We start from the raw sequence: 15,463 nt of genomic DNA on the forward strand, positions 1-15,463 counted from the left end.
AACAGTGCACCCTTTTCAGGCAGTTCAAGAATGCAATTCTGTCCTGGTCTAGAAGAATAGCTATTTATGACCAGATGGAACATATGTTTAAAATTCTTAGAATGTGATTGCTTCCTACTTGAACAATGACAGTGTGAAAACAATGCTTTTATAGTTAGCCCACAATGTTTGTGGGAGGGCAGGGAACTGGATCTCTACTTCCAGAGACCCTAGTTGGCACGGATATTTTGAGTGAGGGACATGTGGGGTCAGACGGGTTCACTTTGAACTCAGGCCAAATAAGGGAAAAACCAGCCAGGGACAGCAAGGGGTGGTCATATCAGCAAAAGACCAGAGCCAGGGCCGTCTTAACAGCAAAATGGGCCCCCGGGCAAACCAGTGTGCTGGGGCCCCTACGACAACCACTCACAGGAATAAAAAGTAAATGGTCAATAATATTAAACATATATTTATTTTATTGGCACTTCAACAAAACCTGTGTTAAAACATTAAAAACATGCTGTACAGCAGCAACTAATCAACATGATAAACATTTGAACAATACACAAGGCTTGAAAAACAATAATAAGTAAGCCACGCAGATTAGAGTATGAAATTACTACGAACTTCTTATTATAACAAGCATCTGCGGCATTTGTTTTCAGAGAATTGCTTTATTATTGGCTTGAAGTCAGTGGTCTTCAGGATGACATTTTCCATGCACATGAGTGAAAGCCAGTTCAAACGATGCTGCCCCATTGTGCTATGAAGCAGATTTTTTATAAGTTTCAGTCTTGAAAAAGAACGTTCTCCTGTATAGTTGGTCACCATCATGCACATGAACACTCTGAGTGCAATTTCAACATTTGGGAATACAGATTTCAAATTGTCCGAAATTATTTTTCTGTACAGTGCAGGGAGAGCCTCACAATTTTTATCAAGAGCCATGTAGTGCTTCAGATGCTCACATTCATTTAAAAGGTCATCATAATTCAGGGCTTTGTGATACATATTAGCCAGATGTTCACACTTTTTCTTTAGTGCATCAGAAGCAATGGTTTTCAATTCACTGAAGAAAAAAAACAGATTTCCAATCTGTGAATAAGCCTGTGCACGTTTTGTCAGTTCAAAGATTAGAGTGTCCAGAATAGGGAGGAAAGTTTCCATCCTGAACTTTTCGGTTTTACTGAGAAGTGCCTCTTCTGATCCATCATATCTACATATCTACACTTTGTTTTTGTTCCTGTTTTTTCCCATCACTGTAATCTGCATCTGGACACATACTCCTGGCTTTGAATTCATATTCACTAAATTTGTCTCTAGTTTCCAGAAGATAGGTTTTCATAGACTCAAAAAGATTCGTGGCAACAAGGATGTTCACATCCTTTGATTGCAGGACCTTGCTTGTTTTGTTCATTCTTTCTAGCATGTCATTCCAAAGAATTGTGAGAAAAATTGTTTCCAGGTTTTCCATTTTTTTGCTCAATCCTTCTGCCTCTCGCCTTGCATTCACTTGCTGTTTAACACAGATTAACACACCACCCTCCACTTAAAGAAAACGTTGCTGTGTTTGGTGTGTGCTTCAGCTCCTTGGAATTTGACACAGAGGGCTATTTTAAACTTGCTATCTGCCTCTTTTTGTCAAGTCTTTTCTCCATCTCCCTCTGTTCCTCCTTGCCTCCCTGGGGCATTGTTAAGGTTGAGTAACTTATGTAAAACACTTTGAAGTTGAAAATCATGAGTTGGATGCCAAAGCATTAACATGATTGCATTAGGCCCCAAGGACTGAAAATGCTAACATTAAAAAGAGGTATTTAATAACAAGGGTTTTTTTCCCTGCAACTATCCCAACCTACTGTCTCTTATTCCTCCTTCCCCCTTAATATTCAAAGAGAGTTTCTGTTGTATAGTATCTACTGTCTTTCATTTTATTCACACAGGAATTTAGCAATTGGGATTGGAATTCAGAACTTTCCAGAGGGGCTAGCTGTCAGCCTTCCCTTACGTGGAGCTGGATTTTCAACATGGAGAGCATTCTGGTAAGGAAATCCCCCCAAAAATGGCCCTTGGATTATCCGTGTGCTGTTTTGACAGTGAAGATGAAGTTGGACAGAATAGCTCTCACTGATACTTTTGCTAATACTAGAAGGAGCTATTGGTATCTGTGGATTCAGCATTCAGTAGACCGACTTTGTGGTTGCTTATAATCCTCCTGCTCTGTTATCCCAACCCTCAGCCAGAGGTGAAAGCCACTTAGCTCCCCTGTCTCAAAAATCTCAACTGAGATGGCTTGGGTAAGACCAGATATTGGTGGCAAGGGGTTGTTCCCTAACCTTCCACTTCATGCAAACAGCACAGTTTCTTCCTTTCTCAGGCAACCTGTAAGAACAGAAATAATTGTTTCCATGGGCAGCTTCGTGTGGTTCCTCAAGAAGGAGGAAGAATTGCAATGGGTGGGCATCACAGTGAGGAAGAGTGACCTTGGGCCAGTCACTCTTTCAACCTGAGCTACCTCACAAGGTACCTGCGAGAACAAAATAAGAAAGAGTCAGTAATGTATGCAAGATTGAAATGCAGTATATAGAATAAATAGGAAAGGTACATAGAATCATAGAGTTGGAAGGGACCACCAGGGTCATCTAGTCCAACCCCCTGCACAATGCAGGAAATTAACAATTACCTCCCCCCACATCCCCAGTGACCCCAACCTTCCCCCCGCCATGCAGGATCCCACAATCAAAGCACTCCCGACAGATGGCCATCCAGCCTCTGCTTAAAGACCTCCAAAGACAGGGACTCCACCACCCTCTGAGCATTCCACCATCGAACAGCCCTCACCATCAGAAAGTTCTTCCTAATGTTTAGGTGGAATCGCTTTTCTCTTAGTTTAAATCCATTACTCCGTGTCTTAGTCTCTAGAGCAACAGAGAACAAGCTAGTTCCCTCATCAACATGACATCCCTTCAAATATTTAAACATGGCTATCATGTCTCCCCTCAACCTTCTGTTCTCCAAACCAAACAAACCCAACTCCCTAAGTCTCTCCTCATAGGGCATGGATTCCAGACATGGTCGAGAGGTGTCGGAATACATCATGTTAGAGGTAGCTAGAAGGAGGGGCTGATGCTACCAATACTAGGGTTTGCATTGTAATTGGTTGTAGCACTGGTGTTGATCCTGCTGGTCTACATGAACTGGCAGTAATCATACTAGTATCTCCACATGGGCTGCTGGTGCCAGGCATACAAATTCAGCACACCACTTGCTCATGAAAGTCACATCTCTGCGAGGTAGATTGACAGACAGACAATAGCTTTTAAAGAAAACTGAAAGTGGTTTGAGATGACCGTCTCTTTCCTGTGTGTACACACGTTTCTTCTGTCCCACCCTCGCCTCCCGTCACACAGGTTTGGCAGGTATTTGAAACAGTACAAAGCCTGCAAAAACCTGAAGGAATGGGGATAAGTGCATATATTACATCATAAGCACCAGTCCCTCCTTCAAAATGTGCCTTCAGCTTCTCGGGGAAAATCATTTGTCTCCAGCTGTGATCTTTGGTGGTTCCTGTGCTGTTCTGCATACAGCACTAGAGCTGTTTAGTGCGGACCATAGAAGTGAAATCCTATAGTGCACTCAGGATCCAAAGACCCTTCTTTTTCTAATGTCTGTGTCTATCCCAAAAGAAAAAATGGTAAATCAACTTTTTAAAAGATGGGCCAGAGAGCTAAAGGTTAGAATTATTTTGAACTCCAAAACGTAATTTATTGACCTAGGGCTGGATTCCACCAACAATTTCTGTGACTGAGAGGTTGGTCCCCCCCTTCTTCTGCAGATATGCAACTCTCCCACAGCATAAGAACACAGGAATCCACAAGTCCCCTGTTCCCCATCCAGCAGCGTTTTTGGTGTATTTGGGGCTGCTTTGGGAGGGAGAAGTGAGGAAATTCCAATATCAATTGTATTCAAGCCCTAGGCTGCTTCTCAAGTCACAATAAGAGGTTGTCCTTGTCTGCTTTAAAGGTAAAGGTCCCCTGTGCAAGCACCGGGTCATTCCTGACCCATGGAGTGACGTCACATCCCAAAGTTTACTAGGCAGACTTTGTTTACAGGGTGGTTTGCCAGTGCCTTCCCCAGTCATCTTCCCTTTACCCCCAGCAAGATGGGTACTCATTTGTCTGCTTTAGCTGACATTTAATAAGTACAGTGGTGTGTGTCTGTCTGTCTGTCTGTCTATCTGTCTATCTATCTATCTATCTATCTATCTATCTATCTATCTATCTATCTATCTATCATAATTGTGCATGTTAATTATATATTTATATTGTTTGTTAAAAACAAATATAAAATACATGTAACTATTCCACTATTTGATCCTAGCTGAGATGGAAATCCCTCCTATGAATCAACACAGTATTAGGTCACAAAAGACTCTTATATTGGTATAGCCTTTCAGATGTTACTCTTTGAGAGGCCAGCTACACGCATATATTATGTTCAAGCTTATTCTCCTTTATGACCTTTGTTCTGCTTGAATAAGACCTCTGTGTAACTTGAAAGCTTGAAAACTCTTACTATTAAAAACTGGCTCTAAATAATACATCTCCTTCACTCCTTCATGTGGCCTTTTCTTGGAAATCAATGGGGCAATAATATGTTAAACCGATCCAGTCATTCCAGTGGTTTCTGTTCACTCCATGCTGATGTGCTTATGGAACAGTTTATGTAATTTGGGTTAAGAAATGGTTTCCTTTCCCTTCATTCTGGGCTGGGTTTCAAAACCACTTTTTCCCCTCTCTGGAGGTGAAAAAGCCAAGGCCGTGAACTCAGGAGCTGTCAGGTTGTATTATTGCCTATGTGTGTATACTGAGTGTTATGATGTATGAGAGAAGTTAGACAGAGGATGCTGGGAACATCTGCATCAAAAGTGTTCTTTTCAAGCCAAATAAAATCCACCTAAATATAGCTGGTGTTTAAAGGGGGGGGGGAGAATATCGGAGTCAGTTTCTTTGAGATGTGGCCGACAACCCGTTTCTTATTAGCACAGAGAATTCATACAGTTAGGAAAGTGAGAGGGTGTTTCGCCTGCCTGACTTGTTAAAATGGGAAACAAAAGAATCCCTTAAACAAGACAGCTAAAATTGTGGCAGGTTCAAGTACAGCAGGATTGTTTTAAAAAGCCTGCTTTATCCCCCTCTATATAGTTCTTCACACACACACATATAGTTCTGTAGAGAGAGCCAGCATGGTGTAGTGGTTAAGAGCAGTGGTTTGGAGCGGTGGACTCTGATCTGGAGAGCCGGGTTTGATTCCCCACTCCTCCACATGAAGCCAGCTGGGTGACCTTGGGCTAGTCACAGCTTTCTTAGAGCTCTCTCAGCCCCACCTACCTCACAGGGTGTCTGTTGTGGGGAGGGGAAGGGAAGGTGATTGTAAGCCAGTTTGATTCTTCCTTAAGTGGTGGAGAAAGTTGGCATATAAAAACCAACTCTTCTTCTTCATGAGAGCTTGAGGGAGGAATTGAGTGCACAAGGAGATAAAAGAGATATATATTTTTTGAAAACAAAATTCCCCAAAGTTATTTTATCAGTCACTTGATAAGAACCAGTTATCTGTAAGATGCGGACGTATATTCTGGAAGATTCAATGCAACTGTCCTGATGAGGTTGGAATACATCACACCATGGGAGAGAGCAAGGGAAGACAGTTTTTCTGTCTGCAGTAACCAGATGTTCTCATCTTTGTCTGCAGCCTTTTGTCACCTTCCATATGAAAGAACTGGAATCACCTTCTTCTGTGTTTGCCCATGAAGAGCTCAGAGAAGCTTCTGTTTGTTTTGCAAGGCTGATAAACCCCCCTACTAGTCTGACCCCAGAGAGGAAGGGCTGGCTTGTGTTGACTTTGTGCCTTTCAGACTATGGCAGACTGAGGGGAAACAGGGAGAAACAAGCCACTGTGCATAAAACAAAGGCATCCTATTTCTGCTTAGAGCTTCTCCAGTGACATCTGGTTCCTTTGCAGGTATGGCCAATTAAGCGGTATGGTGGAGCCATTAGCTGGCATTTTTGGTGCTGTGGCTGTGGTACTAGCAGAACCTCTCCTCCCCTATGCCCTGGCTTTTGCTGCTGGTGCAATGGTATACGTGGTGATAGATGATATCATACCAGAAGCACAGATCAGGTGAGGATCTCATGTTTCAGATGCTTCCAGCCTGTTTCATTCACCCTGTTCACACTTAAACCGAAGTAAAGAGAGGAGCTTGTTGCAAATAGATCTGGGAGGTGAATCCGCCTCTTTCAAAGGCCAAACGTTGCATAGTTTCAGCCTGATTTTTTTTCCCTTGGGGAAGGAAAAATGTCATCAGATTTCCATCAACAAAAACAGGAATTAAACTGTCCTTTTTTCCATCAGTCTGCTTTTAAAGATGAAGCTTTGATTTACTGGGTCAGCAAGTTCTGAAAACTCATCTTTCAATGAGTCTACCACAGTCGCAAATAAAGGGTGGGCTTGGGGGACTGATTTAAACCTCCCCCCACATGCAATTTACCTTCCTTCGGTCAGCCCCCCCCCCCCAGCTGCTTTTCTCTCAGCAAGGCTCACTGTAATATCAGAAACAGGCGGGGGGGGGGGATCACCATCGCAGGGAGTAATCTTGAGCAGCAAGAGAGGGGGAGGTTTTAGCAGCTCCTTCTCCATATGTGAATGGGGTATGGCTCTGCCACCATCATGTCTTATTGGCCCTTTAGCTTCACGATTTTTAAGACGGGTAAACATGTGTATTAGAAAGCATGCAAGTTCACTCTGTAGCTGTTTCAGTGCTGTAAAGAGCATGCCTTGATGGTAATTAACTGACTTCATTCTGAGTGTTACAAAGGTTGTTCCTTCAGAACCAAACAAACCAATCCCAGCATTTCTTCATGGTAGAAACATATTGTGTCTCATAACAACCAATCATGTTCAGCCAGACTCCTCTCCCCCACCAACTACAATGTGTGGAACCAACTATGAGATTTCCACTCTGGAACAGAATATTCCAACTGGAAACCATACTTCATTTCTGCAGTAAGAGAGACAATGTTAATACAGTCTAGCAGTGCTGTAGATTTGCCATTGTGACAGGTAGTTACACTCATAGAGTAACTTGAGTGAGCCAAAGAAAGGGGTTGTGCTTGCATATGCAGCCTGGGTGATATGTGTTGTCAAGACCTTGGTTCTTTGAGCAGAGTCCATTTAGCAATCTTGCTGCAGACAAAATTGCCTTAATTCATTCTCATGTCAATCTGGTTCATTAGGGGGAGGATCATTATTTCTTTTGAAATATTTCTCATTTTATCTTCACAGTGGTAATGGGAAGCTGGCTTCCTGGACCTCCATTTTAGGATTTGTGGTCATGATGTCCCTGGATGTTGGACTTGGATAACAGGAGATGCTTTCTTTCCCTACATTTATGACTTTCAGAATGTATCAATCTGGGCCAAATGCACATCAGAAATTGGAAGTGGAACTTTCTATGTTACACAATTGTACTGATCTGGGTTGATGTTGATTGCCTTTAATTATATGGACTTTTTATTTGCCATAATATTATGCAGGTAGCTAAAGGAAACACAGAATGAACCTCTCCCCCCCCCCTTTTGTTCTCTTCTGTTGGGATAGCAGTAGGAAAATATTGGTAAAACTGCAAGCAACACGGGTTTTCATAGCCATAAGGTCTTATCTGTGAATATCTTTGCTGTGTGTAAACTAAGCTTGTAATGTGCTATAATTGAAAGGTGCAATCTTGAAGAGATTAAAGTTTTATGTGCTGCTATTGGCACCCACCTACAAGAATGGTGTGTACCAATGCATTCTTCAGGTCTTCGGAAATATTGGGGCTATTCTAGTTGTTGAAATGGGTAATAACAGTTTTAATCAGTAGCATAAATGGGCTCTTAGAGGTGGGGGGCATGAACTTTCCTATGTGGATACTGTGACTGAAGCCTATTTGAAGAGTAAAGGAGCATCATTTCTTCAAATGGCAGGAAGTTCGTGGCAAATATCTCAAGTGTTCAGCCTCTGTAGGTCCATTCTTTTCTTAATATGTCTAATCTGGACAGAAAAATGCCACCCCTCATTTTGGCTTAGGTTGTTTTGTTGTTCTAGGGGAAAGAAAAGGGCTTCTGTGAAAATTAGCTTACTCTTGGCAGAATTGACTGCTATTTCCAACAACTTACACCCAGTAAACTTCATTGCTGACTCCTTGAAGACAGATCATAGCTTGTGACAATGTGTGTTATCACTTACTGTCTACACAAACAAATGGAGCTGTTGTAACAGTCCATGGACAGTTTGCTATTTTCTTATGGACACAAGCAAAGATTATTGAAAGTAAATTGTCCATTCTTCCATATTAATCTGACATATCAGTAATAGGAGTCAAGGCTCTGAGCAAAAGAGATAACTACTGTGCTTCATGGTGACAAAAGAATTGAATTAATTGGGATTTTGGTAGTTCTGCTAAGAGAGCTTTCATAAGCAGCTAACATATTTCTGGGAGCTCAAGCCCTCTGGTATTATGTCTGTAGCATATATTATACCAATAAAACCCAAATAATTGTGAAGCCATTATCCCTGGAAACCATCTTCACATAGGTTGTCATAAGGTTCCTCAAGAGATGCTGGTTGATAATTAGTGTCTAATCCATGGGCAACAAATTCTGGTCCAAGAAGACTGTCCCCCCCAAAGCTCACAGAGCAGAATCTACTTGGCTTTCTTATACCGCCCCATATTCTAGTCTTCAGGAAGGATGGGTGTGGGGTAAAGATTGGAGAGAGGCTACCCAGGGAGACAATTACCATCAGCCAAAAGCCACGGAATTGCTTCTACAGTTTGGGGATGTTGTTTGTACCGGCTTGTATGTTCACAAGGTTGTGCCAAATGATTGGCAACTGATCTGACCTATTAAATGTGATTAGGCTGAATAAAAGAGGAGATCCAGAATTTGACTCAGTCCTTTCCCTTAATGCTGCTATTTTCCTCTTACTCATAAAAAAGTATCCTGCCAAAGTCTTATGTATCCTCTGAGCAAGCATCACAATTCAAGTTCAGCCGAAGTTGGATATGCTTCAACAAATTTTTGACCCATCTAGTGTTGCATCTGGTGACAGCGGACATCTGCTTGTTTACTGCAGTGATAAAAACTAGTGGCCTCTGTAGTTGGTACAACTGAACCTAACAAAGCATATTGTTTCATATTGTTGTTAAAACTATTTATTGTAAATTGAAGGAAATTTACTACCCATTCCCTGGAGGTGACCTTGTGTAGTGGGCAATAGAACCTGCACTTATGACCACAGGAAACTGCCTTTCTTCTTCCTCCATATCTCAAGCTCATTGGTGCACTTTGAATGGTAGGCTGCCAGGATTGGACAGAAGAGATTTCAACCAGTTTCATGCCAAATTTCGCTAATTTGTAGCTGTAAATCAAGCTCTGGCATGCTCATAAAACTCAGAAATATTGCAGGGAGAGCTTACAAGTTCTGCTTGTAACTTTAAAAGTGGGCATTCTCCTATCTGAGTTTGTGACTGAACTGTATTCATTAGAGAGCAAGGCTTGCCTTTCTGTCAAGAAACCAGAATTGCCTATCCAGAGGAATTTTCTGAGAGAAACTGCAGTCTAGTTGATGCACAATTTACCTGAAAGGAAGCCCCTCTGAATATAGTAGGACTAATCCCAATGTTAGGCTGGTTACCAATATGCCCACATTAGATTGGATGTCAGCCAAAACTACCTAGCTGGCACATTCCCAATGTGTCTTCTTGACTGCATTACTAACAATTGCCTGACAAAGCTACCGCAAGGCTTTCTCAGCCTGTTCATGGCCCAAGCTTCCTAAACCACTGATGGAAGGCGTGGCATTGTTTTGGATGTGACAGTTTGTTTTCAGATACCAGAATAGAAGGCATTCCCCTACACAAGCCTGATTGAAATGTTATACTGTAAAAAGATTTAGTGATTGTTAAGAATGTGGTAGGTTAGATAATTTGGATAACTCCCCATTAACACAATTACCAAAACAAACAGCTAAACTAAATATTCAGTCAATTGGGCTAGTTCAGGTGTATTGTGTTGTATAGGTGCTTACCTTCTGGGTTAGGTTTCTAGAGAGGAGATTATGTCACTTTAGTGCTTTTTAAGGCCTAGCAATCTGTTGGCACACACAAATGTGCCAGAAATGCTTTAGGGAAGGGGTTGTTAAGTAGTTAGCTTTTTTTGTTTTAACCACCAGGAAATTGTTCATTTATTTGGGCACATAATTTTAGTGCATGAAATTTTAGGCTGCCTTTACGCAGAGATGATTGATTCCCAGTGGCAACCGAGCATCCATGGGGGGAGGGGTATTCTCCATGTTGGCCTCTGTCTCCTTTCAAGTCTACCACTTTCCCTCCCCCAACAGTAGAGGACTTCTTTGCTGGATTTTTTGCTGGTTTTTTAATTGATGGTCACTATATCTCAATAGTGTTATGATGCGATTCCAAAATAGCAACTACCAATTATTTTTAAAGCTGGCAAAAAGCCCTCTGGCAGTGGAGGTAGGGGTGGTAGATGGCAACAATGTGAGCAGAGAGGTTCTGAAATTCACACCCTTCTATCCACACAGTGGGCAAATCCTCCGTGACTCTTACAATTCCAGAATGAGCAGAGCAGTGTAGGTTTGGGAAACACTGGAGCAAACATGAGGAAACCACAGAAGTAGAACAATCGGGGAAACTGTGGATGCTCAAAGAAAAAACTTGCTCCTGTTCTCCAGTTTGGGAGCAAAACCGCCTTAGTTTGTAAAATGTTAGTGCATCACAGTGTGGTGGGTGGAATTTTTAACTTTGTATTTCATATTTTGGCAAGTAATGGTGTGAGATCATATATGAGACTTTGTATAGGGAAGGAGAATTTGAGAACCCACAGAAAAAGGCAAGGGTGTTTTAGTAAAGAAATCTGAGAGTTCTGGGGTGGTGAAGTTGCCCCTGATTTTGTGCTAAGGGTGTTCAGTCATGCAGATTTCTGTATTTTCCTTTATACTCAAATAGCTATTGAATTTGATGAGTAGTATCAGTTCTTTCAGTGGGGTCTTTCCTGCTAATCGTAACCAACAGAAAGGTTCAAATGGCATGAAAGGCTCCCTAAAGTATGATGGCTCTAGGCCATCAAAATCAAGACACTGGGGTAGGTCAAAACCATCTCCTTTTTAATTTAGTTGAAGGAAGTATACCTTGGGCTTTGCTCATTCTCCCTTGCCTTGCATGACTGTCAGAAACTTTGCTCACGTCTGTGAGAAGCCCAGTAGCAACAATCTCCATCTTCCCCACACTGACCAAAAAAAGAGAAGAGTATTGGATTGGAAATAGAGCTAGGTTCAACCACAGCCCTGGTAAGAGACCCTAGTTCCACCTCCTAAGATATCATTAACCAATTCTTTTTCTTGATTTAAGCATGCCAGAGAAAGAAGGAAGTCAGCAGGGAAAAGAGAGAGGCAGCTACGACCAACCAACCAGGTGAATCACCACCCTCACTTGGCAGCATGACTTAGCTCACGTCTCCTTTTGCTCTACTTGCTGCTGAGTCAGTGATGAGGAATGCTGAAGCTAGCACTATCTCCCCACTGCCTGTGTGGTTGGCTCACCAAGGGCTCAGGCGGAGCCTTCTGCAGGGATTTCACATGGGTCTCCAATGTTTACCTGTCAGGGAGGGAAGGGGGGAAGGCGCAGCTTAACGTGGTTGTGGTTTCTAGGGAGGAGGCAGCAACAAGAATCCCTGAGCTGAGAGCTTTGCACGCAACCAAACAATAATCTCATTATTATAACTGATACCATAAAGCCCTGCACAGCATGAAAATGACTAGGGCACTCTTGATGCTGAAGCCAGACTCGATTGTAGCACCTGAGTCACTGCTTGTAAAGGCTTGCTGGCTTCACCTGTTAACCCCACTCTTCAATGGTGGGGAAAGGAGGGGGAAGAAAACTTTACAACAAAATGCCTTCTATTCCTTCTTTTAAAAGTATGCTTTGTTGTACTTGGTAATACAGTAGCTGTTAAAACTGAGACACACACAGTGGCTTCTGTCTCCTAACTCAAGAGCAAAGGTACATTCCTCTACTGCCTGACAGCAGAGTTCTCTGGAGCTGCTCCTTTGGGTGTTTGTAAATAATGAAGCAACTTTCTGTTTGGATAGCACCCCTAGATCCATCTTGTATGTGTGACAGCACCAGTGGCAAGTTAAAGGAGAAGAATGGGAATGTTTCCTTTTGGGATGTTGAAGGAAAAACCCATTTCTACAACTAGCAATGGTTATCTTCCCAATCAGAGTAGGCTGTGACATGTTGGACATATGCAGAAAAAAGATGGGTCCCAAAATCCCTACTTAGGTTTCCTTAAGGGGATTCTACAGGCTTAGGAGAATATTGAATTTTTCCCTTTCAAACCATCCCCAGGGGCAGTGTGGACTGGAAGTTTGAGAAATACTAGGCCAAAATGAGATGACTTTCAATGCTGTGTGAGAATCCTGCCTGGTTTCAGATTGAACAATTGTGCAAGTAAATGCCTGATCAGGCCACAGAATTGCAAGTGGCTACCCACTGTTTCACTTGCCCTTGCGATGCAGGCTTTAGGCCGGTGAAAGTATTTAAGTTCAGGCTCCACTGCTCTTGTGAAGTGGAAAGGATCTTTTGTTTTTCAGCTTTTACACAGCTGCTCAATGGCAGAGCAGCTGAGCAGCTGCTTGGCATACAGAAAGTCCCAGGTTCAATCTAATAGTTTGAGCCAGGTTACCTCTGACGGTCGGAAACAGCATACACAATCCAAACAAAGACCTGAAGTCGTTGGAGGGATGAGCCATGAGCGAGGGAAATAGCCATGCATACAAGGTTACTGTGATGCTGAGATGGCATGCTGGTGTGAGTCATCTAGAACTACAAAAAATCTACACCGGGTATCAATCAAAGTGCAGGTCATTCATTACCTATGAAACTCTAAATGGCCTAGGGCCTGGGTATTTGAAGGACCATCTACTTCCATATGAACCTGCCCATCGCTTTAGAGGCCATGCTCTATGTATTTTCACCTTCAGAACTAAAGGTAGGTGAGAGCCAGAGGCAGGCTCTCTCTGTTGTGATGCCTTGAATATGTAATTCTCTCCTCATCGTGATTTACCTGGTGCCACATTATTTGAGCTTTAGATGCCAGGTGAAAACATTTCTGTTTTCCCAGAACATGTAGTTGTTTCAGGTTATTACGCTATGTTTTGTCTTTGTACTAATGCCTCAAATAAAGAATATACAAACAAACTGTAATAAATAACAGGGAAAGTAGGAGAGGGTGTTTTCACTCTAGATACCACAAATACAAAAGGAAAATCAGGAAGAGCCCTTGGCAGTAGACTAAAGAATTTCATAACCTGGGCACATGAAGTTGCCTTATACTAAGTCAGAACATTGGTATATTAAGGTCAGTCTTGCTATTCATATTGTCTGTCCAGGATCGCAGGTAATCTTGCACCTCACCTCAAATATATTCTTGGGCATCCTGGCGGATTACACTTATAAACTAGTTTATTAGTTTACTAATAACTGCAACCGAAACAGTATCCATTTGTAAATATAGTACATGTTCCAATTTTTTTTTAAAAAATAATAATCCAACATTCCCAATTAGGTGGAAGCTTTCTAACCTGACTATTCATCTTTGGTCTTTTGTGCAGTTCCACATTGGGGACTGCACATGAGTTGGCTTGCCATGGAAGATCTTCTAGCTTAAAAATACACTAGTGGGACGCCCAACCCTTTATCAGAGCCATTGGACTGTTTCCTGCCTAAAGAGTCACATGATCCGACAGAACAGCACCCCCATCAGTTCCTTCTTTGCTGCAGATGGAGTAGGTTCTTCTTCAGCTGTGCTCTTTGTCAATTTACTTCAGGAATTTCTCTGATCTGTTTCTGGTTGGCCACTGTGTGAACAGACTGCTGGACTTGATGGGCCTTGGTCAGATCCAGCATGGCTTTTCTTATGAAGATAAACTGGTCTGATTAGGCAGAATCCATGTTATATTCCTATCCGCCGAGCCACTCTTTCTCCCTCATGCCTCTTGTGCTTCCTAGATAAATGAAAGTAGACATGTGACACCAGAATAAAAGAGGGTTACAGTTATCCGTAACTGCTCTTCATCGAGTGTCTTCTGTGCAGGCACAGACTGGGGACTGTGCATGAGCAGATCTGCCATGGAAAGATCTTCTTCTAGCTTAAAAATCCACTGAGCGGGGGGGGGGGGGGGTGTGTGCATCTCTTTTGTACAGGCCCGGATTGTTGGCCAGTTCCTAACAAATCTAAAGCCTTTCTCCCTTCACCACCATCTCATGAATGCGCTGAGACTCCCCAACTGTGCCTGTCTAGCATAGAACAGGTAGCATTTCAGGGAAAGCTACTTTGGAGGTCCTGGCTTTTAGTTTCCTGCCTAGCAACCTAAATTTGGATTCCAGGACCTCAGGACTACACTTCCCCACATCGTTAGTGCCAATGTGCACCACAGCCACTGGCTCCTCCCCAGCACTATGTATCAACCTTTCTAAATAATGGGTTATGTCTGCAACCTTCACACCAGGCAGGCAAATCACCATGTGGTTCATACGCCCTCCTGAAACCCAGCTGTGTACATTTCTAAGGAATGAACAAGAAGCCCCCCTCCCCTCAGAGTCATATCCTCGGTATGAGAGGATATCTGTTCACCCACCAAGGATGGGGTCCCTTCCAAGGTACCCCATCCCCTCACCTCAGAGAGTTGACCTCCTTGACCAAGGGCTCCATCATCCGTGACTGGCAGGGAGCAGTCACCCTGAGACTGGGATGCGACTATTGCATCCCCGGATTCCTTACTCACCTCTTTCTCTCCCTGTCTCAGCTCCCCTGGTTGAGCTACCTTGTTCTCAAGGAAATAAACTTGTTCCTTGAGAGGCAGGAGCTCCTTGCACCGAGCATACCCCCATGACTTATGTCCAGCAGGCAGATAGTCATACACGTGACACTCTATGCAGCACACAGGATAGCCTCTCAACCCCTGCTGGCTTTCTATTGTCTTAACTGGTATTTTATGTTTTATTTGGTGTTTTTACCGTGGAGATGAGAAGGGATAAGTGCCCTGTGCCCCTCTTGTACTGAATAACTAGTGCCTGGGCTTCCTAACCCCCCTGCTAAACTGCACAGATGCTAAACTTGCTTGGAACTCTTACAGGGCACAGAGATCTACTCTGCCCTGATAACAGGGTTCTTTCCTGGGGTAGGGACCCCAGGCCTGGTCTCCAGGCTAAGAACCCTTGAGCTCTCGCCCTTCGGCTCACACCAAAGGCACAATTAAAGGCTCACCCAGCAGAACGTGGAACCAGCAGTCAGCCCCAGGCAACGCAGACCCTCCCCAATCAACAACAATCAGCTTCCTCAGTTAGGTGCACTCAGCTACAACCCAG

At 43.0% G+C, this 15,463-nt stretch overlaps 1 protein-coding gene across 1 annotated transcript in view; it reads left to right on the forward strand.

The window, feature by feature from the left end:
* SLC39A11 (solute carrier family 39 member 11) overlaps positions 1-7,454 on the forward strand; it is a 437,903-nt gene extending 430,449 nt beyond the window's left edge. Inside the window, exons 7-9 of the mRNA XM_056863058.1 lie at positions 1,920-2,018; positions 5,998-6,156; positions 7,318-7,454. Coding sequence (XP_056719036.1) covers positions 1,920-2,018; positions 5,998-6,156; positions 7,318-7,396 — 337 coding nt within the window. The 3' untranslated portion in view covers positions 7,397-7,454. The remainder of the gene's footprint in view (positions 1-1,919; positions 2,019-5,997; positions 6,157-7,317) is intronic.
* Positions 7,455-15,463: the final 8,009 nt, after the last annotated feature.

This window comes from Euleptes europaea, chromosome 1, assembly GCF_029931775.1.
Source record: "Euleptes europaea isolate rEulEur1 chromosome 1, rEulEur1.hap1, whole genome shotgun sequence".
NCBI classification, from domain to species: Eukaryota; Metazoa; Chordata; class Lepidosauria; order Squamata; family Sphaerodactylidae; genus Euleptes; species Euleptes europaea.